The 27,862-nt window shown below is 39.6% G+C and overlaps 1 protein-coding gene across 1 annotated transcript; it reads right to left on the reverse strand.

The window, feature by feature from the left end:
* Nucleotides 1-135: 135 nt before the first annotated feature.
* LOC114535076 lies at nucleotides 136-27,796 on the reverse strand. The gene is made up of 29 exons (XM_028556458.1): nucleotides 27,033-27,796; nucleotides 23,064-23,295; nucleotides 22,138-22,368; nucleotides 20,280-20,433; nucleotides 19,959-20,021; nucleotides 15,977-16,111; nucleotides 15,339-15,470; nucleotides 15,061-15,187; nucleotides 14,523-14,817; nucleotides 13,730-14,187; nucleotides 13,079-13,246; nucleotides 12,450-12,710; nucleotides 11,279-11,368; nucleotides 10,912-11,111; nucleotides 10,666-10,773; nucleotides 9,976-10,140; nucleotides 9,491-9,850; nucleotides 8,972-9,131; nucleotides 8,329-8,487; nucleotides 7,769-7,852; nucleotides 7,233-7,484; nucleotides 6,641-6,907; nucleotides 5,197-5,383; nucleotides 4,682-4,909; nucleotides 4,162-4,357; nucleotides 3,568-3,850; nucleotides 2,649-2,871; nucleotides 2,299-2,447; nucleotides 136-2,131 (listed from the first exon to the last, which is right to left on the reverse strand). The coding sequence occupies exons 1-29, from the start codon at nucleotides 27,519-27,521 to the stop codon at nucleotides 1,976-1,978; spliced, it is 6,012 nt and encodes a 2,003-aa protein (XP_028412259.1). The 5' UTR covers nucleotides 27,522-27,796; the 3' UTR covers nucleotides 136-1,975.
* Between the last annotated feature and the right edge of the window lie 66 nt (nucleotides 27,797-27,862).

The following is a 27,862-nucleotide window of genomic DNA, read 5'->3' on the forward strand; positions in this document are numbered from 1 at the left end:
GTTTGAATCCTTAGAAGAATGTTTTTCGTGACAACCTTATTATTATAGGCGTCGCTATATATTTTAATAACGTAGTTTAAAAATTGGTGACTCCAAAACAATCCACAATCACGAAACTACACATGCAGACGGGGATTGCGATCTCAAATTTTATTAAATAAAATAAATATCTATCTTTCCAGCGATGGTGCTTAAATATACATTTAACATGTTCATATTAAAGCGATGACGCTTTTTATATCCACATATGCTCTGACTAAAGCAGAGAATTAGCTACACTATTTCTATAACACGAGCTTCTGGAGACTATAGAATACATGATAGCCTTTAACTGTTAACTTCAAAACTAGAAGACTTCCGAATGAATGCTGCACAAATTTGTTGTTCAAAAACTCGGGTTAGCCTAGGTTGAATTTGACGCGTGCATGTAAATAGTAATACTAGGTTTGTTTACATTTTTCTTCATGGCGACCATTAAGAAATTCGAGAAAGTTAAACATCTATTTATCCTACAACAGGATTAAGTTTGTAAGAAACCAGTTGAAAAATTAGACTCGTGTTTTTGAACAACGAATAGACACTTCCTGAATTTGCTCGAGTGAACGGCAAAACAATAGCTTGGAAACGAAGCGGGCGATGTAATCTATTGTTTATGGGATGGTTTTCATTCCGGAAGTGACTATTCAGGCATTCCCACGACAGGTCCGACTTAAAATTTGCCGAACGTCTTGTGCAGAAGACGTTCCAGTAAAATACTGTATTCCGGCAGAACAAATATGTGGAATTCTTCAATGAATGAATCTATCTTTCGATAGCGCTCTATCACTCACCGTTTTCACAACATGGCTAAAACGAGCCTTTGTAAAAACTGGCACAAATTTTACGTTCACGCGCGCCAATGATTCAAAGTCTTATTATTTAACTGCAATGTAACCGATATTGACAGTAGTGAGCAAGCGACGGTTTTGACAACACGTACGTTGACCGGAAGTAAAGTTTTTCAACAATCACAGTCACAATTAAAGTTGTAAAGTTTCAGTTCACCAATCACAATACTTAAACCAGTCTTTTGACGTTACTCATGCCGTCTCCGTTATCAAAAACGTCACTTGCAAAACTAGTATAATGTTAAAAGGGCCCATCATTGCTTTAATTTTTACACAAGTATAAAAACATCAGTGGTGCCATCTTCAGATAAGACTCTTAGCCACTCGAAGGGCAGCCTTGACACTCGCGCCTCAAATTATAGAAAATATTATTTGCTAATATGAAAACCCACCAAAATTCTAACTTGTATGTTTGCATGACAAAATACGTTTTTACGTTACGAATTAGAATCAACACTTGCTGCTGACGAACAATATAATAGACTATCCTATAATAAATATTTTTATAAATTTTTTCATATGTCGTAGACACCCGTAAAACGCGTTTATTGCATAGAAATAAGTCAAATAACTAATAACGAACGATGCTCTATATATATTTTCACACGGTTTTGAGGTTCTGACATAATTTGGACACCACCAAGCATATGAAACAACTTCGAAATCCAGGATTCGGCGTTAAAGTCCCAACACAGCTGATGTGCAACGAATATTGTATTTCCCACTGCGACAGCGCCGAAAAAAAAACAAATCCAGGTTTTTCTCGCTAAAAACACATCAATTTACAGAACAGGATCCAAGATGCCACGCGCGTATCTCATTACATCTGAACTCCATACAGCAACTGTATGCATTTCGCCAATTTTGTTTTTTCTCTGTTTAACACTCTTGAGCGAAAATTTCCTCAAAAAAAAGCCTATTCGCAATCTTCTCTTTAATGAATTGAAACTCCACTCTTTCGTATATCCATCTAGCAGTAAGGTTAGCCTACGGCGGCTTTTGCCTCGTAATTACATTTTGTGAAGATCCTTCGAGGTTGATCGAGGTGTTCTGGGCTTGTCATGTGACTGGTCACCATTCCTCCACGTTCAGGCGATCGAGACGCCCGATACAGACATGGACACCTCGCGGCTTGCCTCGGACACAGTCCTTCTCGAGCTCGTGTCCAGTTTACGGGACATTCGATGGAGCTCTTCGTCAGAATACCTCTCTGTGTTTAGGAGGAACTCTTGAATCTCAGAGACCTGCCAGGATAAACTCTTGTTAGACGTACGCAAATCACACGGCTAAAACACACTCGCTTTGTGAAATGAAATACAGGTGCAATAGTTTTGAAACAGCTAGTTTTGTATCTGTCGGAACTAGGAACATAGATTGCTTTGAGAAATACAGAAACAACTTTGGAAAATACCTGTTCAAAGTTGTATGACTTGACTTGAAATCTTCGAATTTGGTGCAGAACTGCATACAACAGCCGCCGTTTGGCGAGATTTACCATGCCGCCATTGAGGTAATCCGGATTACCTTCCGAGATGTAAATAAGATCCTTCAAATATACGCCTGCGAAAAAACACAGAAAGAACTGTGAAAAATGTCCTTTATATATGCCATCTTTTGACAGATGTGAACAAGTTATTTTGTTCGGATGTCGAAATAAGAGCACTTGTACATCAGAACTTTCGTAACTAATTACTCGTTCACATCTATCAAAAGACGAAAAACGATTTCAAGAATACAACAACAACATCGCCGTAAGCTTACCGAAGTACGGAACGGCGGGACTTGGACATATTTTTAAAGATTCCCGATATTTTTTGTAGTTGTCTCTGGAGTCCATGAGGACCTCCATGATGTGGAGTTGGTCCAGGTATCGTTTAGGTACGAGGTCAGGGATGGCCTTACGTAATCGCCGTGCAGGAGCGCTGCACAGGGCGCCCACACCAATGGCCATCACTGCATTGTAATTGCGAAGCTCTAGACATTGCTGTATAAGGGAATTGGATATAAGTGGGGTTTGGTTTTCCAGTGGGGTAGAGAGTGGTACTGCACCATATGGTATATGGTATGACATGGTAAAATATGGTGGAATTCGTGGTGGTGCATTAGTGGTGATAAAATGTTGTATATTGTAAAATAGGGGTGAAGATATGGCAAGGTAAGGTATGCTCGCATGTGGCATAGTATGGTGGAACGGGGGTTATGCTATTATGTGTGGTCACACGTGGTAAAATAGGGTTAAATAAGGGTTATAATGTATTGTGTTGTAACATGGGGCTTAGCATGGTAGATTGGGGTGTCATGGTGCAATGCACGACAACACGTGGTATGTAAAATAAGGGGTTACAGTGTTATGTGTGGTAACATGTGGTATGTTTGAGGTAGGGTAACTAGGGTTGATGGTATATAAAGTAGAGTGACTTGTGGTGAACGATGGATATAGTAGATTGGGGTTAACTTTAGTAGAAGATAATATGGTATACTATTAATATCATTGTTTGAATGTGATGGACTGCCTAGTATAGCAATGTGGTGTAGTGAATTAAAATAAAAAATTGTACGTTCATTCACGGTATGGTACGTTCATTCACGGTATGGTATGGTATGGTATGGTATGGTATGGTATGGTATGGTATGGTATGGTACGGTATGGTATGGTATGGTATGGACAATAATTTTCTACCTTTGCAGTCTCAATGAACTGCACCATCATGTAAGCGGTGTCCTGATCCGACTCTTCCTTGATCAAGGTAGCCACGACCCACGAACTCAGCTGATTAAATCGATCAGAAAACAACTCGACGGTAGTTCTTTGAGAATTCTCGTCTCCTTTCTTCCGCTTCTTGTTCGTTCCTTCCGAAACTCTCTGCAAGATGTCTGCCGTCGTTATGTTTCGAAACAGCTCGTGGTCGATGAGCGTGATCTGACGCGCTAGCTCACGGGGATAGCTGAGGAGCTCAAGAAGTCTACGTGGTAGAGCAGAAAAAAATTATTTCACCAGCTCAGTTTTACTGGATGGCAAGGAATATACGCGCTTGAATTTTTACTAAATGATTGTATGTAATACAGAATATTGCTAAAGTCGGGATTTTCGAATGAGAGGAAAGGGTAACCCCTGGTAAACCTTGAATAGTTTGAATTACGCAATAAGCCATTATCACCATTTTTGGGTTGAAGATGGTGATTTCTGTGGAGAGGCATATAGCATGGCCCCTTTACGAGTTGGTTCTGAAGGATTTGAGACCAGGAAAAATGTCCGTGATTCAATTACACTTACGTAAATTCGCTGCGGACAAATTCTGCATCAGGAGGACACAAGCAGATCTTCAGCTTTGGTGAACATATGGGATCAATTGTCGAATACACCTGGTCTTTTCGAATGTTGGAATCGTTGAGATAACTTGACGTGTTTCCCAGAAAGGACTGCTGACCAAATGTCGACTGTGTCGTCACCGAGGACTTCTGTACTGTGGCTACAAAATAACCCCATTTTTTTCAAAACCTTAAACTTAAACCTAATCCTAAACTTAATCCCAATCTAACTTAAATCTAACGCTAACCTTTTTTTCTAACTCTAACTTAAGCCTAATCCTAATTTAAATCCTAATCTTAACCCTTAATTTGACGTATTTGAGGAATTCTAATATAAACAGTCGCCGGGAAGTTGGATTGGCCCGATTTGAAGATTTGCGTTAATCCGTGATTAAGTAAAGCTGACTTTGAACAACCATTGGGTCATTGAATGCCGCCCTGTAAAGCTTAAAACTACGCGCTAAAGGGCTGCTAGAAACACTCACAGGCTTGAGATTTTGATAAATGGGATGTTTCACCATCACGTTGATCCAAAGTACCGACACTGTACGCCATAATTGGTACACAAACGTCATCATCTTCCTCGTCTAAACTGTTGACCGCCTGATCCACCGCAGCAACTGTTGCATTTGAGTACATCACCGAGTTCCTCTTTCCATTGCGTTTCACTGAATTTCTGTGCGACGGGGAGGAGTGACGTCTGTGGCGAGGCTCTGATGTTCAAGGTATAAACACAGAAATAAGTGAAATGAAATCATTTATTACGTTGGTTAAAACCGGCCTATCTGAGATGATGAGATCTCAAAATGTTTAACTGTTGAGCCTTTATGAAAAGTTAACTACGAAATCACTAGCCACAGATGGTGTTTCAACCTATCAAACCACCCCATGATAGATAATCAAGTTCGCTGGGCCATAGTTTCTCCAAGGATACAAGCTGGAAACTGTGCTACTCTCCCTCCCCCCAAAGACACAGTGTTGTAACCAGAATGATACTGACCTTCAACCCCTGGTCGCATGTACAACAGGCTCAACGACTTCCATTCATCGTGATTTTGAAATATTTTCGTTGATTTCGACAAATTCTCTAATCTATGATTGATTTCTTCCTCCATCGCTTTGTCACCCCAGTTTCGCTTCTCTTCAGATCTTTTTGTCCAAGGAAGAAAATCTTTTCCGTTTAAACCCTGGAGAACATGGTTAAAATAATGGATTGAGGGGATTTGTTTGTGAATCCTTTGATGTTAAAACGACAAATGTTTCCATGGGGAAGGACAAGGGCGAGGCATCCCGACGATGTAGTCTCGCAATGCAAATTTTATGTAACAAGACGCCTGTTCTGGCGTTAACTCCGGCGCACGTGCCAGTCTTTAATATAGAGCTTCTGAACATAAACAATACAATTCATATTCGCATTTAGATGCCTTACGAAGCTAAATGTTCGATCGCGAAATTCAGCAGCACATCGTACTTTAAAAAATATAGAAGTTCAATTGTTCGAAAATATAAACAAACCGCATGATACATTCGCTTTGTCTCACATTTAGCCTTTGGAATTTGCGCTTATATATTATATCTTCAATCCTGTGCAAACTACGACGTGTCAACGCGCCCATACACGACCACATCATCTTGTTAAACGGCGAAATAGCAGCGATATTATTAAAATAGGACCAGAATCTACATGTATTAAATATATTCTTACTCCAATTCAATCTAAACTTAATCGAAGAGCATGAAAACAACGGTTTATTTGTTCCTCTTGAAAGAATTGCCGTATCATACGAGCGAAATCGAATCGCGCATCGGAAAATTAGCCAAAGCTGTGCACCACAACTCTTGGGAGATAAGACTGGGACGTAAATAAATACAGTCACATACACACTTTAAGTACTAGAAAGTTTCCCGCCATTTCAGACTTGCGACGACGAAAAATAAAAAAAAAAAAAAACAACAAAACAAAACCAAGGCGAATTTTCAACTCCGTCGCTGACGCCGGAGTAATTATCATTATCAGTATTTCTTAGAAATTCGTTGTTTTCACAGTCAAAGAACATCAAAATATTAGTAGCATAGCAGGATTTAGTTCAGTCTAAGGCCTAGGTTATAATACGTCGCATTTTGGTCGCGTCGAACAATAGTTAATAAGATTATAATGAAGATTAATGAGGTTTATCATCTCATTATCTATTGTGTGAATTGCATTCTAATTTTCCAGGCTGGTTAGTGGTTACGCCACCGGTGAATTCAGGGAAAAGTCATTGAAAACTAAACCATCTTTTTAAGTTTTATAACTTGTGATGTTCTCCTTTTGAGAGGTGCAGTTAGAACTACCATCGATTTGTTAGTAGTTTACTAAAGAAGAAAACCTAGACTGAACCAGTTTCGTCCATCGACAAAGAGAGTAGTAGACTATATGTATGCTAAATGAGGCACTGTCTTACCTCGCAATTGCGTTGATAGACACATTGTTTAATAGTATCCTGCAGCCGTCCACGTTCGATTTTATTTTCACAAAGAAAATGAAAACTTGACTCGGAGAACAGCAGGAATAGCGAACCGTTACTTTCGTCACATTTCCAACCGAGTAAGCTCTTGAGGTCCCATTTCTTCAGAACACTTTTAGTCTTATTATCCAGAACGACCACGTCTTGGGCACTGACTCCCAACAGTCGCCTGTTCGTGTGTGATTTCGTTGTGCAAGTTATCTCCTAAAATAGGGAAGAAATTGTAGCTTCAAATTTGAGCTTAGGGGGATAGTCCTATCAGTTCTAAACTGTTCTTTCTACAGATCCAGAAAGGATAATCTCTTATTGATCCAGTGTTACTACAGGAGGAAACCTAAACTAAACTAACTTTATTTATACTGGATGGCTCTATCGGTTCTAAACTGTTCTTCCTAGAGGTCCAGTAAGGATCATCTCTTATTGACCCAGTGTTACTACAGAAGGAAACCTAAACTAAACTAACCTGCACTATAGTAGGATAAGAGCTAATTCAATGACTCTCACACAGTACTCTACATATATTATCTACCTTCACACGAAAGAACTTGCAACCATACGCGACCATCCCCTGACAACAATCGATGAAATCATGCTTCGCTTTACGCTGAGACGGAGCCTCTCTGAAGATTTGCTCGGCATACACACGAACTCTTTTGTAAACGTTTTTAACTTTATGAAAAGCAGGATTGAGGCAAAGTTTTATACGTGACGTCGAGATCTTCTCCAGATCAACGTCCGTGACAAACACCTTCTCATTTGGCTGGTCTCCCGTCGAAGACAACTAAAGGAGGTTTCAAGGTTAAATTTCAGCAGTATAATGAATGAAAAACGTTTTTAGAGTCAAAAGGGATGTTTTTAGTTAGGGTAGTGGTTAATTTGCGTGGTGTGTGCTTACACACCAATTCGTAATTGTGCCATCATTGTTGACTTTCCAAATATGTTAAGGACAACTAGTTTGTGATCTTGAAAAGCAGTAATAAACATTGTAGGTTCAAGATGGCGCCTGAAGGCATATTCTGACGTCGTATGCGAACAAAGAATATCGTATATTTTATCAGGGCGTACCTCAATGTACAGTTGCAATGCTGCTAGATATATTGCATCATCGATTTTGGCTGGAAGAGCACCGCTGAGAACTGCCTGTTGGCACTGAAAGATAAAATATGTTTCTCAAACACAAACAGTAAGTAATCTGGGAGATTACATTCTTAAGGAATACTGGGAGGGAGGGGGGTGGATTGTTAGAGGGGGGTGGTGGTTGTTAGAGGGGGAGGAGGGATGAGAGGAGCTCTTTACACAGGGTTCTTACAGTTGTTGGAAGACAGGTAAGTTACATAAGACATTCAGGGAAAAGTTATTGAAAACTAAACCATCTCTCTAAGTTTTATAACTTCTGACGTTCTCCTTAGAAGTTCTAGTCTTCTAGTTAGAACTACCATCAATTTGGTAGTAGTTTACTACAGAAGAAAACCTATAGACTGTAAGACTGAACATTACACGTAGGTTACATAAAACAATTCTTTATATTCAGTGTTTTAACTCTGTTTAGACACGAAAATCAGGTCATTATTTTTAGACTGCAGATATGGACCACGGAGCAATTCTACAATGAAAGCCCAACTTACGCTCCTGAAGAGGATATCGTGATGACAATGATTCTCCGGTGGAAGTGATATTGATGTGTCTTCTTGGCTGTGCATTAGAAGACTTTCTAGATGTTGAGCACAAACCAGATACGGTCCCTGCCGCGTTGCTAGGTTATCAATCAAATTACCAAGTTCAATCTAGAAAGAGGGCAAGAGTAGTAACACTGGATCAATAAGAGATGATCCTTACTGGACCTCTAGGAAGAACAGTTTAGGACTGATAGAGCTATCCAGTATAAATAAAGTTAGTTTAGTTTAGGTTTCCTCCTGTAGTAACACTGGATCAATAAGAGATGATCGTTACTGGACCTCTGGGAAGAACAGTTTAGGACTGATAGAGCTATCCAGTATAAATAAAGTTAGTTTAGTTTAGGTTTCCTCTTGTAGTAACACTGGATCAATAAGAGATGATCCTTACTGGACCTCTAGGAAGAACAGTTCAAAACTGATAGAGCTATCCAGTATAAATAAAGTTAGTTTAGTTTAGGTTTCCTCCTGTAGTAACACTGGATCGATCCATCCCGATCTAAGACACGATCCTTACTGGAAGAACAGTTTAGAATTGCATGATATCCATGAGTTATACTTAACATTATAACATTGTTCCTCAAGCATTACAAACCTGAAGAGTGGAATTTTCCCTGAAATCCTGAGGGAATTTCTCTAACCAAGCCACCCAAATTCTCATGAGAGAAATGTGAATAAAAGGCAGACATCGTGTTTGGTCCTTGAACACGCCTGTTTCTTCATCAAACAACGAATTTAATGCCGGTTCACGAAACCTTGGAAAACCGAAAAATGTATATGTGAGCTCAGTAAAAGACTCAGTAAAACCTCCATGGCTTTGTCTTCATATTAAATTGACTGGCAGAGCAAAGTGCTACTGAAAAGATCGCCATGTTGTAAAGAGAGCTATAGTGAACAAGGAGGAATTTCGTTTTAAACTATTCGCCATATTTGTTTACATTTTTCGGCAAAGCCAATCAGAATGCCTACATTTTAAATACTTCATGTAAAATAGTATATATTGTACTTTTTATCAAAATTCACGCATTTTGATTGGGTTACTGAAAATGTAAACAAACTTGCTGATTGGTCTAAAACGAAATTCCCGCCTTGTTGCTATAGTGTCTTTTCCTACCTGTGAGCCAGCAATCTCATGAGGACAATAGGATTGGTATAAGTCGAATAAGTGGCCAGAAAGAACTCGATCACTTGCTCTTCAGTGGCTCTACTCTTCCTCTTCGCTACTTTCATTCTCGTTCTGTTTTTCGGCGTAGGACTAAGCAACGGCACCCCACCCCATAAAGTGATAGCTCTGGTGGTCAGTATTCTCACCAGAGACTCCAGGCTCCCACCCTTGATGTAAGGTTCTTGGTTCGGAGACTTCTCCGTGTACAGAGGTCTGGGTTCCTCTTGATCGAAGTCGAAAAGGTAATCGCATTTGTCATCCTCGTCACAGTTTAGGTAGACGAGGGCACGACAGACGTGATAATAAGCTCTGCGAAGAAAAGGATTCATTTTTATCGCGTGGATTAAATGCTGTTTACATGAGATAGCAGTTGAATCCGTGGAAGCCGAAGTCAATTATTTCAGAATTTCTTTCTTAGAAGAGGAAGATCAAACCTTGCATCTTTAGGAACACATCTCTTTAATGATTCAACGGCATCAGAGCTTATCAATAGACTATGGTTGCCATCATACATAGCGATATTTGCCAGAGTTACGGCAGCATTGTGAACTATCTCCGCATCTCTTTCCTCCAAAGCTTCCAGGAGCAGGTCCACCGATCTGAAATTAATCGATTTGAAATAACGTTAGTTTAGGTTTGCTCCTATGGTAACACTGGATCAATAAGAGGTGATCCTTGCTGGACCTCTAGAAAGAACAGTTTAGAACTGATAGAGCTATCCAGTATAAATAAAGTTAGTTTAGTTTAGGTTTCCTCCTGTAGTAACACTGGATCAATGAGAGATGATCCTTACTGAACCTCTAGGAAGAACAGTTTAGAACTGATAGAGCTATCCAGTATAAATAGAGTTAGTTTAGTTTAGGTTTCCTCCTGTAGGATCACTGGATCAATAAGAGATGATCCTTACTGGACCTCTAGAAAGAACAGTTTAGAACTGATAGAGCTACCCAGTATAAATAAAGTTAGTTTAGTTTAGGTTTCCTCCTGTAATAACACTGGATCAATAAGAGATGATCTTTACAAAGCCTACTCCGAATAGAACCGACTATGAGTGTCGAAGCTGCTTCAAACCAAGTTTAGGTGACTCGTGTATTAACACTAGTTAGTTAAACTGTTAGTCTTACCGTGGTGATCCAAGTTCCCGTTGCATTTTCAAGTGAGTGCTGGAAGCAGCAAGCAAACGTGTTGCCACAAGACGAGGACTGAGTTTTACAGGAGTCTCTTGTTGTGAACTGATGAAAAGAATGCCCTTCTCAACAAAATTACATAAACTGTGGGTGGGTAACTATGGCTATATATAATCTCGATCAAGCTGAACTCATCGTCAGGTTGAGTCACCACACAAGGGCATTCTTTCTGCAATAACATACCGTGAAATTTTTCGCTTCTTTCCAACAGAGGAATCTGCAACTTCTGTAATCCCTGTGTGTAGCGACGAGCTTTCCATGTCGTTTTGATAATGCAAGAGGTTTAGTAAAGGTCCTGACGGGATATTGGTCATGGTGGAATTATATTCACGCTCACACTTCACGTCTTTCAACAGATTATCCAACACCTCTAAACACGTTGTCTGAAAGATATGAAGACTCCACAATCAAAGCAAGGAATACTCTATACACCTGGCCCATAAGATTCCCACAGAAGAGTTGAAGATTGCCCCAGAAATATGCCGCTAAGATCCTTCAATGAACATTATGTTGGAAGTACAAACTTGTGTATTTAAATAAACGTAGCTACCTGCACAGGCTCCTGAGTTTCAGCAAGTTGTAAAACAGTTCGGATAAAACCAGCTTCGGCTGCCCTTCGTCGACTGTCCGGCCCTTCGATCTATGAGGAAAAAAACACCATCGTGAAACATAGAAACACGGACCTTTTTAAGAGCTATTTTCCGAATTTGGTCAGTTGAGTCATTTGAGTGCACATAAATTGCAGGTTAGCGATAGTTTTCAGAAAAAGCATTTATGGAAGGAATCTTTCCAGATCATTCTCCAGTATAATGGACCATTTGCATAATTTCCAGCTTGCGATCTAAGTAACAAGAAGGAAATAAATCACCACAGCTAAAAAGAACAAACCGAAATTAGTATAATTGCCAAGTTTGGCCGCAAAATGTCAAGTATTACGGAAAATATAGCCACGCGAAGTTAACCGTTTGTATACTTTTTTACTACGCCCGGAAGCGTTTAACTAATTTAGTTACACACTTTCAGCTGTAGTAAAAAGTATACAAAATTGCCAAATTTGCGTGGCTATTCATTTTCCGTACTTTACAATATTTTGCAGCCAAACTTGGTAATTTTACTAAATTTAGTATGCACCTTTCGGATATTCTCTTTTTGTTGCCTAAATCATAAGTTGGTCCATTATGCAAAAGGGTCCATTATGTCCGGAAAATCAGTAAGTACAAGACTAGACACCTACTAAAAAAGGGACGACAGTCAGACTAGCAGTACTGCGATGATCAATTGACATTGAGGAAGGTTGAAATTGAGACAGTGAATGCAATATTGCAAAGCAGAAAGTACTAAACGAGTCAGTCAGACTGGCGGTTAAGAATCGACATTAATGAGGGTTGAAGCCAGAACAATTAATAAAAACAAAGTAGTAAGTACTAGACTAGACAGCTGAGTATCTTTAGGTACTGCAGTAGTAGGCACTCAGTGGACACTCAGACTAGCAATACTGCAATGATAACAGTCAATAACCCCTCTTTACACAACACTCGATTTTTTGGTACGGCACAGCTAAAATGCAATACCCGTGCATGCCCATTTCATCTGTGCTCCGCCTTTGTTTTGGTAGCCTGAACTCTAAAAAAATTGGGGTACGGGTACCAATTTTTAGCCGTGTCGTGCCGATAAATTGAGTGTAGTGTAAACGGGGCTTTAGAGTTAACTACATCACTTACACTGGCGAGATTCTTAATCAAGAGTGCCACAGCCTCGGCGACCCATTGTTTCGCTGTGGGTGACCTTGCAAACACCGACAGCAACGATGAAGCCTTTGGTAGGCAAAGATAGGACAGAAGAAGTGGTTGGCATTCGGGATTGAATGATAGTTTTACCAACGAGTTCAGAGCTATCAATATAGGATCATCCTCTTTGCAACAACAACAAGGCGCCATGGAGCCGTAGCAACTGTCTGCGTTTGAGCGTGCTCTCTCACGAAACTAAGGAAAATATAAATAAAATGAAATTCATCGTTTAAAAACTAAGTAAGGAATAGGTTTAGCAAACTAGAGAGTTGAAACAAAGCCTTTTAGCATAAATGGAACTAATTCCAAACTAAAGTGACCCAGATTTATTGGACAATTCAATTACTTAACTGAAAGTTTAAGAAAACAATGTTTATAGGCTTGATATTATAGCTGTATAATATTTTAAGCCAGCGCAGTCACGAGAGATGTCAAAGTGTTCGTACAACTTACAACTATAGCCCCCGAATCATACAGGCATCTCTTAATGGTATATTCAAATTCCCAAAGAGATCATAATGTATTCAATACAGTATATACTCTAAGAAATCCTTTCAACAAACCCTGTCTGCCATATCTTTTCCTTCGTGAGGTAACGGTGAGCCTTCGGAACACCCGAGACCAGAATCGGTTTCTTTAACCGGTGAAACGACGTCTTGAAAACGAACCGAGTCTCCCCGAGTTCTTCCTCTCATCGTTTCAGAGCATGTCTTGCTGTTGTGAAGAATACTCTGTGCAAGAAAACAGAAGAGTTACATTAATGCTTCAAATTGCCTCCAGAAGGATAGAAAAGATTCTATCTTGAACTTAACCACTATGGGCTTGATACATCTGGCCCCAAAAGAGTTGCCAAAATAGAAATGCATTCTGCAGAATTCAATCGAATATAACTTTTGTTGTTCTTTATAAAAAAAGTCGAAGTTTTGTGATTATGTTTGGTTATGAAAACCATAGCTCTGGCATATATTTCTTCAACTTGTAATTCAAGAAATATTGAGTTGTTTCAACAGAAATTTGACAACCAGTCCTTCCCGTCTTTTCAGGTATATTTGCACAATTGAATGGAACCTCCATTTTATACTAAACCATCCTCAACTAATACCGATTCTGTTGCATAAATAAAGAAGAAAACCTCAAGTAGAAGGTACCAAACTACTTTGATGATAATTTTATACTGGAAGGTTACAATCGAAAGACAAAAGATTCTATTATACCTGATGAGCACAAACGGTGCTTCTCGTCTCATCTTTCGTGTGTAGCCCAGAATCATTCGAATTTCCAAAGGCCGTGAATTGCTGTATGTTATCTTCTTCACCAAAACAAGGTTTCACAGTTTCTTCTAGCAGACCATCTGCTGGAGTTGAGCTCATCAAAGCTTCGTACGCGTTACCTTCAGCCCACGTGTCGATAGAGCCGATAACAAACGTCCTCTTGTGATGTGCTGCGAGTATGTTTTCATGAAGTTCCCGCGTTTCGCAAGCGCTAAACGGCGCCTTTGCACGAGTATTTGTAGTCGGCGAAGCGAGGTGTCCATTTTGATCCTCTTGGTCTTCACAGCTTGTGTTTACAAGAGATGATTTACCGACAGTCTCTTTGATATTCTCAGTAGTGCATGCGTTACAAGGAGTCCCATTTACGGCGTCAATCTCATCCTCTTCTCTGAAATTTTCGTCTACAGAACAAAGGTCGAGAGAGTTTTCATTCAAGGTACACGATAACGGTGCATTTTGTGGCTAGGTTTGGGCTAATTTTTCAAAAACAAAGTCGATTGTCCACCTAAAATAGTTCAACCACTTTCCCGTGTCAATATACACTAAAATGTAATGTTCTTATTGTAACAAGGAACGTTAAAAAATTTTTCTCCAAGGAAAGGGTTTATTTAACTAGAATGTGTAGGATGGACTAACCAGTTTCAGATTAACAACAGTTTTTCACCACGGGGAAAACAGTACCCTTAGCATGGAGGGGGAGTACCCTTAGCGTGGGGAGGGGGTATATCTCACTCACCTGTCGCCTCATCCATCATGCACTTTGCATCCTTCTTCCATTGGAAGCTACCCACATCGAAGTTGGCCGTTAGGCGTCGGCTTACATGACGTGCGTGCTTCATTTGCGGCGATTGATTGTGCATATGCCGTAGACTGCCGACGTGAGGCACGACGGAGCCGCCCGAGAACACGGAGTGGCCCGACTGAACCGACTGAGATGAGGTGACAGAATTCGAATGAGACTTCGACGTGTCGGCTGCGATAAACGCCTCGCACACTGATTGAACCAAACGACTTTGAAGTTCCTTCAAGTCCTAGGAAGATATAAACAAGAATTAGGCAATTAATACTACATTCCAGCGCCAGTTTTAGGAAGGGCAGATATTGCTAACCACTGGACACTGCCTCTCTAAAATTGCCTGTGTTTTGGTACAAATTGAATTGAACCTTTCTATTCTTGTTTGCCCTCAATCGTTGTCGAAATGTCCTATGATTCTTCCGCCTCAAAATCATACCCTTATCATAATTGTTCATTCGCAAGCTTGCTCTGGACTTACTGGTAGAAGATCCAATGGTCGTGTTCCATCGATGGTATTATCACAAATTCTCGCGCCATGTTCGACCAGTATACACGATAGCTCCGTACCACTTGGATGACCAGCACACATGTGGAGCGGAGTACGGCTGAAAACAGTTTTGAATAAGTTAGGCCAGCCATACGTATACTGGATATAGCTCTATCAGTTCTAAACTGTTCTTCCTAGAGGTCCAGTAAGGATCATCTGCTAATGATTAGTTTCAACATAAAAGAAAATGCTCAGTTCTAAATTCTTACAATTCACAATCTTTTGCACGAACATTGGCTCCGTTAGCCAACAGAATCTGCGCGATAGATTTGTCTTTATTAGCAGCGGCCTGGTGAAGTGGAGACATGTCATTGGGTCCTTCCCAGTTCACCGAAGCATCTCTACAAAGTAAATATAACGGCCTTGCTTACTAGTTGAGTATCAAACAAATTTGAGTTGATATACCGCTCAACACTGTGGGGTCAGGGTGATTGGGGGCGCACCCTTTTACCCCTGTTCCCTTGGAGCCTCCACGATACCGATATTAGTAGTATACTGCTCAATACTGTGGGGAAAAGAGGTGGTTACACCCTCTACCCCTGTTCCCTTAGACCCTCAGAAACACCTGTGTTACTATACCACTTAATACTGCGGGGCGTTAGGGGGATTGGTTGGTCACCCCCAATATCCTTGTTTCCTTAGAGCCCCCAGACACACCTGTTACTCAATACTGTGGGGGTTGGTTGGTCACACCCTATACCCCTGTTCCCTTAGACCCCTAGACACACCTGTGTTACTATACCACTCAATATTGTGGGGATTGGGGAAGGGGATTGGTTGGTCACTCCCAATATCCCTGAGCCCCCAGAATACCAAGGTTGTTGCTATATACTTTTCCTTATCGTACCTGTCCAGCAGAAGTTGCACCACCGCATTCTGACCGTAGTTTACCGCATGAAAAAGCAAAGTTCTCCTTGTCGAATCAGCTAAATCAACGTCCACTCCATCATCGAGGTACGAGGAAACACACGCTACGTCACCCCTTAAAAGAGCGGGAAAACAGACTTGTTAAAGTGAGTCAACTTTCAACTGTCAAGTTCCATCAGCTTTTCAGCTGGAATTTACCAGAGATATTTGATGTATTTTAAACAAGTGGTTGGGAGGGGGGGGGGTTGTTGAAAGGACTAAAGCAATGATCAACACTGAGTTTTTTAACATTTTTTTATTACAAATTGCTGAAGACTGTGTAGAGTATATTTTTGTGCAAGTATAGCCATTTATCATCTTCAAATGCAAATAGGCTAAGAGATTCTAAGACTCAGTTTTAAATTACTCGATTGTATATATTTGCATCCTGAAGTAGTCTTTCCGATTTTGAAGGCAGCATCGCTCCATGGCTTCCTGTACTTTCAACAATCATGCTTTGGGATTTATGGATATCTATGATCCCAACAGTTTTGTTCGTAACCGAGCTCAATGCAATTTGAAGTACATTACAAAAGTCTTTAAACTAAGTCGAACAATCTAATTAAGCAGATCGCGTGACCAAAAAAACAGGCCCTTCAAGGGCTAGAAGTTAGATTGGAAAGGATTCCTCGAATGGTAAGGAACGTCTTTGTGAGGGTGGTTGAACGCAATAAGACTTCAGGAAAATACCGAATACAAAATCAAGGAGGCATACATGCACTTATTATGTATGGATTGGGTAATCGAACGTAAATGCGAACATAAATGAAATGCTAATGATTCTTTAGGAAAGCGGAGGTAGGAACATGCATCCTAAAATATAATCCTGATCGCTTTAAATTGTGTTCATTTTATGTTGGGTAAAATTTCGAAGTTTATGAAGAAACGTTTCACATAATCTTTCGAACCACTTGAAAGGTGCGTCCAAATTCGATTGTTAGAGAGTTCAAGTTCGATTCTATGCATGGGTCCTCTTGAAACGGGAAATAGCTATGCGTTTCATTTCTATTTTTACTTCCAAGTTGCGGCATTGGTTCTTGCAAACGGATGATTGTGCGGGCCGCCCTGTTTGCGCGAAGATTGCCGTGTTTGTTGTGTGCGGAAATATATTCAATATTAGCATTCGTGTTTGAATTTCGATGACCCTTAATAAGCTCTGGTGATTCAAAGAGCGTCTTCTTTGTTCCTCGTCGGAATTGCTGGTAAATTTTAGGTTAGGTCTTCCGAGATTACTCGGGCCTTGAGGGCCGCTTGTAGCCAAACAATATCACAATGCGTTTACGCAACTTCGAAAATCACGCAAAACGTAGTGTTCCTGTTAATTTTGAAGGTATATCGATGAATATCATAGAGTGAAACATTTCTAAAATCTTCTAAGAGCATGACCAGGTAAAAAATGCCGATCTATATAGAACGTCCATATAAAGCATTCTTAAACGAACTTCACTTAAGCTGAATATTTCTATAAATTCTGCAAAAACTGTTTTCTCTGGAAGCGAAGTAGAATAGCCTTTGCAATCTAGTGCTAACTGTGTCACATTGGCATGTCCTACTAAATAAATGTTGACTCTGACTATAGAAGACGTAGGAAGCAGGGTGAATCCATGCTCTGATGTTTTCTGTGTCTTAATTTGTGCAACAATCTAGCTCAAACCTTGCGAAATGTAATATGGCTCACGATTGCATTATATTGCAAAAGTAAGCATCCTTCAAGCATCACTACAAGCCAGTAACAAGATAAATGCTTGATAATGTAAACTATATATTCGTTACAACGGGCATTAATACACATATTCGACCAACTTAGTATGACAACAGTAAACAAAGCAAGCTATAAAGTTGAAGAAAGTTTGATGCAAAACGTTTCCTTGGCAAAATGCAAGTGCCATCATGCAGGAGTCGTGCAGTTTTGCCGAAGGACAAATATAGCAAGCGTTTCTAATTTTAAATTTCGCGCCTTAACTTTGAGTGTCAAACACTTCGCACCGGACATTAGTTGCTTAAGACAATGAAAGAAGGAAGTGCAGGGTCATTCCGTGAGAAAGCGCGAAATTGAGTAACTTGTAGCCAGTCAAACTGAACGAGTACAATCATGGCGGGGATCGTGGGAGAAATATCGAGGATCGTGGGGAAAATTTCGAGGATCGTGGGTGTGGCGCAGTTTTAGTGTATAACATAGAGTGTTTGTCACACGAAGAATCGTGGAAAGTGTCTCGAGTGACGAGGAAAAGGACTCGAGAGTCGTGGGCGAAGACAAGTTGCGAGCGTGGATGCAAACGATATTAACCTTGACATTGCAATCATTGCAAAGTATCCTTCCTCCACTAGCAAAAGTCCTCTCCATGCTCCCCGCAAATACACGCGCTGGGCCGAAAATTAAATTTGGGAGCAAATTCGCCCGAAGCAGAATAAACGAAGGGAATTTGGTGCGTGAAATGGTTTCGTGACTGCTTGAGAAAACACTCGACTTTAGAGGAAACAATGTATTAAATACGATATTTCGGAAATAAAATTCTTAAACACTTGAGTTGAGAGAGTCAATTCAGATTTTTTTTCGTACGTACGTCGCAGTCACACGCACGTAAAATCTAAAATCATTTAAAAGATACTAGGCTAGGATTGCGTTGACGATTTGCTGTGTTTTTTATACGTAAGATAATTTGTATAACAACATAAAAGGTTTTAAAACGTATGCGTTCGTGGGTAGAAAAAACGCGATTGCAGAAATTTGCCCTATAGCTATTACCATGCAGCAACAGCAGTCAACCTTATATAAAAATACCTAATTATATATAAGCCGAAGTTTAATCTCTGCAATAATATTGAACATCAAAGAGACTTACAGACTTCTGTCAGACGATTGTCGCCGTTCGTGCGCCTAATTCCCTTGAGTATTGAATCTGAACGCTACCCGCGAATCTGTAGATGGAACTAGAAAGCACTTTTCACACGCGACCGTGGGGAAAAAGCGTATAGTTGATGCCGTAAACAAGTTTCTTTCTTAAGAAGTGTGGATAATCTGGCGCCAGCCGGAGTACTATAGAATGATAAGCAAGACTTCTGTTTACCCGATATTATAGACAATGTAGAGCGTTCGTTCCAGTTGAATTTTCACAGCTGACGCCACGTTTAAAGGCAAGGTTTACATGCATTCTAGTGCATGCTGTCAAACTGTTTCTGGGCACACAGTTCAACTCGTAGCTATCTTACATTGATATAAATCCGAAGTTTAAGCGATTTATGTAACTGATGTCAGAGCAGAATCACTGTTCATGTTTTAACGTACGTTTTCTGAAAAAACACGCGCGGCAAATCTTTCAAAACTTAGGCCAGGCTGTGCCTATGCAGAAATATTATCACGCGGTAATTTTGAGCTAATAAACCGTGTCTTTGACTTTGTATAATGCGTGCATATTAGCCATAAGCGTAATCGTTTTAACTTTACGTGCATTAAAATACATCAAGTAGGTGCAAAATGAAGGAAAGCTCTAGAACCTGCAGTGTTTTTAATATAGTTGCATGCATGCGCTGTAAATTTTCGGCTACAATTTCGTCAGGAGAAAAAGGCCGGAGCTACTGTATATATGCAAAAGTTGCAGCAAATTCATAACTGAAAAAGAACTGTTTAGATAAACCACTGCATGATTAAACTTGCGCCTATTAATTAATTTATAAACTTGAGTTAATCAGTTTCACAGGCCAGGGACAGGGTGCTTTTCAATAACATCATTTGATGAGATCTTTTAGTTCCAAAAGGTAAATGATAAAATCATTTTGAAAAGCTTTGGTTTAGGGCAGAGCCATTATTTTTATACCAATTTTACTATTGTACTAATTTTATACCATCAAGAAGCAGACTTGGAGCAAGTCTGTGTGTTCAAGTGTTCTGACATTTTTATGGAAAATCGCTCGAAATAGTTTACCTTCGGATTGCGGACAAGACCATATCTATCCTTTCGTCAACGATATCGGGTTTCTCGAACATACTACACAGACAAAAAGGAAAACAACATTCGTAAATTCAACTTTGAGATATAGGAAAAACATGCAGTATTTTGGTTTTCATGACCAATGGTGTGTTAGACCAGATTTTGATCCGGCCAAAAAAACGAAATTAAACTTCACAGCTTGAAAGAGGATCTTAGAAATCCGTGTGATTGCAAAGTTTGATAAAATGAAATGATGTACAAGGTGCCGGGAAAAAAAGCCGTGCATTTTGCATAAATTTTGTAATTTCTTCTCACCAAATGCTCTGGTCTTCATTCTGTAATACACTGGATGATTCTTCTCTTGATAATTCCAAAAACGATTCCTGCACCACGCTGTTATCAGGTCGTTCACTTTTCGCCAATCTTTGATTGACATCTGTGTGGACGTCCACTTCAATTTGAAACTCTCCTGAACGATGGAAACAAAGATTTTTTAATAACTCTCGACTGATTCTTCTCGCCTCATACAGAATTTCCGAGAAGAACAGTTCAGAACTGATAGAGCTATCCAGGAGAAGTAAAGTTAGTTTAGTTTAGGTTTCCACCTGTAGTAACACTGGATCAATAAGAGATGATCCTTACTGGACCTCTAGGAAGAACAGTTCAGGACTGATAGAGCTATCCAGTATAAATAAAGTTAGTTTAGTTTAGGTTTCCTCCTGTAGTAACACTGGATCAATAAGAGATGATTCTTACTGGACCTCTAGGAAGAACGATTTACATCTGGGAGTTATCAAGTAGCAATAAATCAAGGCTCAAAAGTGGAGGGTCAACTCAAAACCTGTGAAGTGATCTTGCGTAAATAGAATTATTACAGTATACATTCGTACTTGTAGCAAACTACTAAGATCGACCAAGAACAACCCTTAACAACTCTTAGACATAGCTTGGGGCTAAAAAACCTTGCTCTTGCGAAAGAAATGCTTTAGCACACGAAATACTTTCGTGACTATGTAAATCGCAACACTTCGAAAAAAATGTTCCAACACTTCTATTTCAAGCAAATCGTGCGTAAGAAGAGATTTCTGTGCACTTCTGTGTTGAAGAGGTTATTATCCTCGTAGAAATATACAAGAGAGCATTACCGTTCAAAAAGGGCATGCAATTCGTCGCCATAGCGATTCAATTGTTGCTCACGCGATGTGATGAAAACAGACGAATTTACCGAGCGTACGGTACCGTGGGTAGATCGTGCTTGAAAGCTCGACGACTGCTATTTTCGCAAGATGACTTGGGTAAAAAGCTAGGGGTTTTTAGCAACAGATGACAAATTTCGTGCACGCATTTAATGGTTCAAAATTATAATAAAAAAAACCCTCACGAGATCCTGGACGAGTATAAGAACATTTCCTTTGCAAGATTTTAATTACTTTATTACGTACGCAAAAGAAGGCAATTAGCAAGTCTAGATATATTGGGACATAAAATGAAAAGCTCGAGGCTGTTTAGTGGAATGGGAAAGAACGAGGGGGGGGAGAGGGTAGGGGATGACATGATTGTTAACCCCTCAAATTAGATAGATTCAAACAAGTGCGTAGGTACGAATGTAAACATGCCCTTGTATGGAGATCGGATTTGTGTAAGAAAATCGCACAAAAATGGTCCGAAAAATCGCAAGTAAAGTAAAAAGCAAATTCCGAATAAACAAGACGTCTTGAGAATCAAAATATAATTCAAACAAGACACAGATTGAGACTGTAAATTTTCGACTATATTACAAACTCATCTTCTAATAGACTCTGAAGATGACTTTGTAATAAAGTCGAAAATTTACAGTCTCAATCTGTGTCTTTTTTGAATTATATTTTGATTCTCAAGATGTCTTGTTTATTCGGAATTTGCTTTTTACTTTACTTTTTTAAATTGTCGGCTGGTCATGGTTTTTGGTCTAAAAATCGCAAGGGTAACCGTTTACAACCTTCACAAAGTGAAGTGATTTCTGATGCGAATTTCGCCTTTTGGCGGATGAAACAAAAAGTCGTGAATGCTCTGACTTTTCCCTCATTCACATCCATCAAAGGAAGAAAATCACGCATAAATTCAGAACAAATTTTGCAAGCGTAAAAGGCCTTTAGCAAAGGTACTTTTATACAGCACCGTATTCACCAATTACCTTTTCGTTTTACAGTATTAGAGCTTTCACGCGATCTTTCGTCTTGCTTACTTCTGGATATGTTAATGTCGTTCATTCTGTTCTCAATGCTGCTATTGTGGGATGGAACGGGCGACAGTGCAGTGAATTCTACGTGTTTGAACGAATGATGTGTTGGCGGTCTCCGTGACGTTGATTGATTCAATGAATGTTTTTGAGACATGGATGATCTTTGCTGCTCATTACCAGTACCTACAACGCAGAGTTGTCGACTAAAGAAGGATGTCCCTACTTTTGAGGTGTTTGTAGTAGAGAGGTGTCCGTATTAGAGGGGTGACTGCATATTAGAGATGTATGGACATCAGGAGCAAGAGGTGTCTGCGTTGGAGTATCAGAAAGATGTCTGTATTAGAGAGATGTCTGTATTAAAGAGATGTTTGTATTAGAGAGATGTCTGTATTAGAGAGAAGAGTGCATTAAAGAGATGTTTGTATTAGAGAGATGTTTGTATTAGAGAGATGTCTGTATTAGAGAAATGTCTGTATTAGAGAGATGTCTGTATTAGAGAAATGAGTGCATTAAAGAGATGTTTGTATTAGAGAGATGTCTGTATTAGAGAGAAGAGTGCATTAAAGAGATGTTTATATTACAGAGATGTTTGTATTAGAGAGGTGTCTGTATTAGAAGGATAACTGTATTAGAGAGATGTCTGTATTAGAGAGATGTCTGTATTAGAGAGATGTCTGTATTAGAGAGATGTCTGTATTAGAGAGATGTCTGTATTAGAAAAATGTCTGTATTAGAGAGATGTCAGTATTAGAGAGATGTCTGTATTAGAGAAATGTCTATATTAGAGAGATGCCCGCATTAAAGATTATATGTCATATTGAAGAGATGTCTGTATTAAAAAGATTTACAATACACGTGCAAAGGCTCAAATTTCTTACCTCTACTTATCGTACTGGAGACCCTCGACCATGTCTCAAATTTCTGCCAAGGATCGAAACCAGAGTCATTGTAGTAACCAGTTTGACTCGACCAATCAGATTCAACCGAATTCGGGTGATACAGGGGGGTGTTCTTCCTTCGTCTCATCAGACGCATCTTTTCCTTTCTGTCCCGCAACATCTTACCCAAAGACTTGAACGACAGTGCCACTGACCGAACGACGCTCGATGCCTGGATGGATATCATAAATAAGAATATTTATTAGTTATTATGCAATCGGATTCCTAAATGGATAAAAAGTGTTGTGGTGAGTTTTTTCTATGAGGTCAACGAGATATATTGCTGTATGCATTCAGAATGCACTTGAATTTTCGAAAATATCTTGAAAATGGAATGCAGGGAGGTTTTGCCATGGGCGATTTACGCAAGAAACTTAGGAGAGAAAGATGTACAAATAATTCCAAACCTAAACAGGATGAGTAGCGATTGTCGATATGACTTTGTCGACGGAAAATACAGACAAAGCGAGCATATATAAACAGATATAAGACCTAAAAATTTGAAACCGATCCTAACTGATTTAAGGAGTTTAGCGGGTATGCCTAAGTGTACTAGGGGCTCTTAATTCCCACGATTGAAATATTGCCGTTTTTAAGGGCCATGTTAAGTTGCTGGAAAAAAAGGAAATGACCTAATGTGGAAGAGATTGCTTGAGTCGAATGAGAGGAATTTTGTATGCGTGTTTACCCTCTGGCTAGGGATGTGCATGACTGATGTGCAAGAGGGGGGATTGGTGTGTGGGTGTGAGGGGTACACCCTGGGCCGCAATAGGAAGGGGAAGACACGTTCTCTAGAATGTTTGTGACCTAGAGCACTTGAGAAGGGCACATCAAGTTTAGCATAGTGAGTATACGTTTTAGGTCGATAAATATGGTCAGCGATAGTAGGTAAAGTAAGTTTCGAGCACCGGACATGCCCTCTATCGTACAAAAAAACAATGAATCATCTCTAAAAATTACCAAACGCTGGCATATCGCTAGGCATTGCAGCTAATCTCGTTTGTATTTAAAGCACATGGGTATTCTTAATGATAATGTTGATCGTTTATGATACTGTGTTAAATAGATAATATAGAAACAGGTCACGATGACCGCGATGAAACATGGAGCGACCCTGAAAATGGCCCAAACGGTAGTTTCGAAATTGAGCAATAATTACGCTCGTGTTTCGCAATTTTTCAAGGTTAATGTCCAAGCTTTGCATATCGTGGAATTGTTTCGACTGATTAAATCAGAAAAAATTAGCCTTGAAAAATTAGCAAATTTTTTCTATTTTATTTTTCCATTGGGTGCAGAAATTGTGAGCCATTTTCGGCCCGAGAATTGTAACAATTTCCTTGCGCAATATACAAAACTTGAACATAATTTGCATTGACTTGCAGTTATTTCTGATAATGACACATTGATAGGCTGTACGTGACGAATTTTAACGACAATCATGACAATCATCAACTTTTTGATGATCTTGTATCGTCATATCGACGAATTATATTTTGATCAAGGACATGATTCATCTTAGCCAGGGTTTTGTCTTTGGAAAGTAACCATATTTTCTCTGTAAAACATGAGACGTTTTAAATTTGGGCGCTTCTCTGTTGACGAGACTAAAAAGAAGAGTGCGCTGTCAGTTGACAGGTAAAAAAAATCGAGGTAAAAAAATCTGCAAGCGATCTCGAAAGGCCATTAACTAATGTAATGCGGAAACGGTACTTAAATAAACATCACTCCGCCTAATGCGTGGCAATTTTCCACACATTAGCTACGGCTAAAAACCCGCTAATGGAAACATATATTTCCATCTGCAAGACTAGAAACAGAAGGGAAAGTGCGTAAAGTCGTATTACATGCGAGTAACAATGGTCAATTGTTTACAAAATCCCCGCCGAGTTAGTTAGAACAACGTCAAGCTTGTGTCTTTATCCAAGGACTAATCTTGACTAAACTCGCGGTAATAAGAATGTGACAGCTTGCTTGAATATAATCCTTCGTACATTCATACACTTAACTGCTAGGAAACAGTTGATATACAAAAGGCCAATACCGTATGCTATCTAGGCAATGTCTGGCTTCGAAATTTGCACAGATATATTCGAAAAAGTATCAAAAAGTTTCACGCCGTACAGTAATTTAGGCCTTTCTGACATTTCGATAAAAAAACAACAATAAATAAGGAAATATTTTGATTTGAGTCTGACAATTCTGCTCATTTCATGCTTGGTGTAGACCAACCGACCGACGGCTTGAGAGGAAAGGGGAAATTGTCCTTGTAAATGTATTAATGATGCTTGTCGAACTTAATAATTTAATGTCGCATGCATGTAAATATTTCTTAATTCACAGATGGCCTGTCTACATAAAATATTGCATGAGAAAAATAACGAAGGAAGGAATTATATCACGGATGTTTGTGGTTTGTTCCTAGAAGTACAATTTGTCAGCAAAGATTGTGCAATTTGAAAGTCAGAATGTCCTACTTTCTGACTTTATAATAAATATTTCACCATGTTTAACCATCCATGAAATCCACAATATATAATGGGTTATGGTTTGGGTCTGTCTGTGTTAAAATGTCAGGTTAAAAAGTCCAAGGGTAATAACCAAGCCATATTGTGTACAAGTGTACCGACAATGGCTTGGCATATTACTCACTTTGAAAATACTCAAGAGTATTTGCAATTTTGTCAGAATGCAGAAGAGTTGAAGAAGTCCTGCAGTTTGACTGACATGTCAACTGTTACATGAGCTTCCAATTACCTCTTCAATTAAAATCCAGCACTGTTTGTCTACACCAGTAAAATACAGAGCTAGCTAACAAACAGATTTTATCAAAAGATCATCCACTTTGTGAGGATAAGGGCAGGGTGCATGTGGCAAGGGAATAAACACGAGATTCAAATGAGGTGCTCTCGGGAAGCCTTGTGTAAAAACACGGTGATTGCATGACAGAATCTGTTACAATTGTTCGCTGTGTGCGATATTTTCAAGTGCGGACCATTTATGGATGTATTTTCTATTTTCAACCCGAATCAAATGTTGCAAGATCACAACGCTTCTCACTGCGCACAAAAACTGACCGTATCTTTATAATACAGGAAGTTACGAAAATGGCGGTATTTGTTTGCTAGCCGTTTGCACAGGAAAGAAAAGGCAAAAACCGGCGATACAATATGTGTGGTTGAAGAAAAAAAGGGCCAATACGAGGATAATTGCTTGCCCTCCCCAAATGACGCGCATGCATGTGTAAAATTATTTGCGTTATGTAAGTTCGAAATCTGTTCATAGCCAGTTGACCAGATCGGCTGTAACACAAAAACACGGTGGAATTTCAATAGAAATTATCCGCTAAAACAATGTAACGATCAAACAAGACCTGCAATTATGATTTTTTAGTCAAAGCGTGCTATTATCAAAGGAAATGTTCGCGTTTTGTAAAGTGAACAAGTCAACAAGTACAATATTTAAACAATTTCCGAACGCCACACGTAATCCAAGGTCCGAAAAACAAACAAGTTGATATTTCTTTTCGTGGTGTCGAATTTCCCCGGGTATTTTAAAAAAAGCCTCGAAACTATTCGTAATCTGTAAATGTGATAAGGGTAAACTACTGCTGGGATTTAATTTTTTAATAGGCAAACACCGTCGACATGTTATGTTAAAGCCGGGAAGACACTGTATCTAGTATAAATCTTGGCCCCCTTGTAGAGCTCCCCTGCGATTCGTTTAATTACACAAGTTTGTTGAAATATAATTTTCATAATATCGGTGTTGTGACCCTCGTGAAAGTTTACAAAGCAATGGCATGGCTCCTTTAGACAATTGACAAAAAACCTAGAAAATATTTACGCCGTAATAACGCAGGCGGAAGAATTTAATGACAAGGCAATTTTGTATAGTACAAATCGAACCTACCTCGAGGCTCGAGCCAGCTTGAAAAACATAGCAAAGGTGGGAATTCTTTCGAGTGATGTTTAAGCCAAAACACTTATCAAACCCTCTAAGCGATTCCTGTGCACAGAGGGCAACAATATACAGTGGCACGGTAAGAATTAATGCATGACAACCGACTGTGGAAATCTTTAGAACTCCTTCTTTGATTACGAAGTCGACACGGCTAGCTTCGGAGCAGCCTTTTTTAACACGCTTTACGCTTTCCAAAAGCAGTGAAATCGACTGTACTTCGGAGACCTGAGAGTATCCTAAATAGTCCACAATGAAATGTAGCTCTTGGTTAAAAATATTGTCGCCCATCGAACCTGTTCGATTGCGATACGGGTCCTCTGTAAACAAGTTGTCTTGATCAGCCAAATCCGTAGGCAGTACAACATCGCCGTTCTCTTCCCCTTTATCTGACCTCGATCGACTTTGCCTCGTCAGAAATTTCCTAAGCTTCGGCAACATTTCAGCCCTTTCGCAAATAGACCATTTCCCTTTAAAATATCGTGGTCAACTTTCAACTTTCCACAACGCTAACTATGCATATGACTAGCACGTTCCTACTTTAAAACCGCTCAAATCGTACTTTCTCGCTGATTCTCAGCCATATAAAACCGGTTTGGCCATCATTGAAACTCAGGCCATCTGCTCGTTCAATTCTGAGCGTATTCGATTGGAATTCGCGATTTAAATGGCATTTGTTGAAGTTGTTGGTGAAGTTCAGTGCTTTTGTAATGAGAGCCAAAGTGAAACACACGCATTGTCGGAGAATTCAATAACAACGCGACCTGGCGCTCTTCACGCTG

The sequence above is a fragment of the Dendronephthya gigantea genome, unplaced genomic scaffold (genome assembly GCF_004324835.1).
Source record: "Dendronephthya gigantea isolate DGI-Jeju-01 unplaced genomic scaffold, DenGig_1.0 000110F, whole genome shotgun sequence".
In the NCBI taxonomy this organism is placed as follows: Eukaryota; Metazoa; Cnidaria; class Anthozoa; order Malacalcyonacea; family Nephtheidae; genus Dendronephthya; species Dendronephthya gigantea.

What these genes read in the sequence shown, in the direction of transcription:
- LOC114535076 (XM_028556458.1), bottom strand. Translation starts at nt 27,521, where the DNA reads ATGTTGCCGAAGCTTAGGAAATTTCTGACGAGGCAAAGTCGATCGAGG. An exon ending in AATGAAGACCAGAGCATTTG is followed by an intron (nt 20,022 to 20,279) that starts GTGAGAAGAAAT and finishes TTGTCTGTGTAG; the next exon opens with TATGTTCGAGAAACCCGATA. An exon ending in TTTGTCCGCAGCGAATTTAC is followed by an intron (nt 3,851 to 4,161) that starts GTAAGTGTAATT and finishes TCTACCACGTAG; the next exon opens with ACTTCTTGAGCTCCTCAGCT.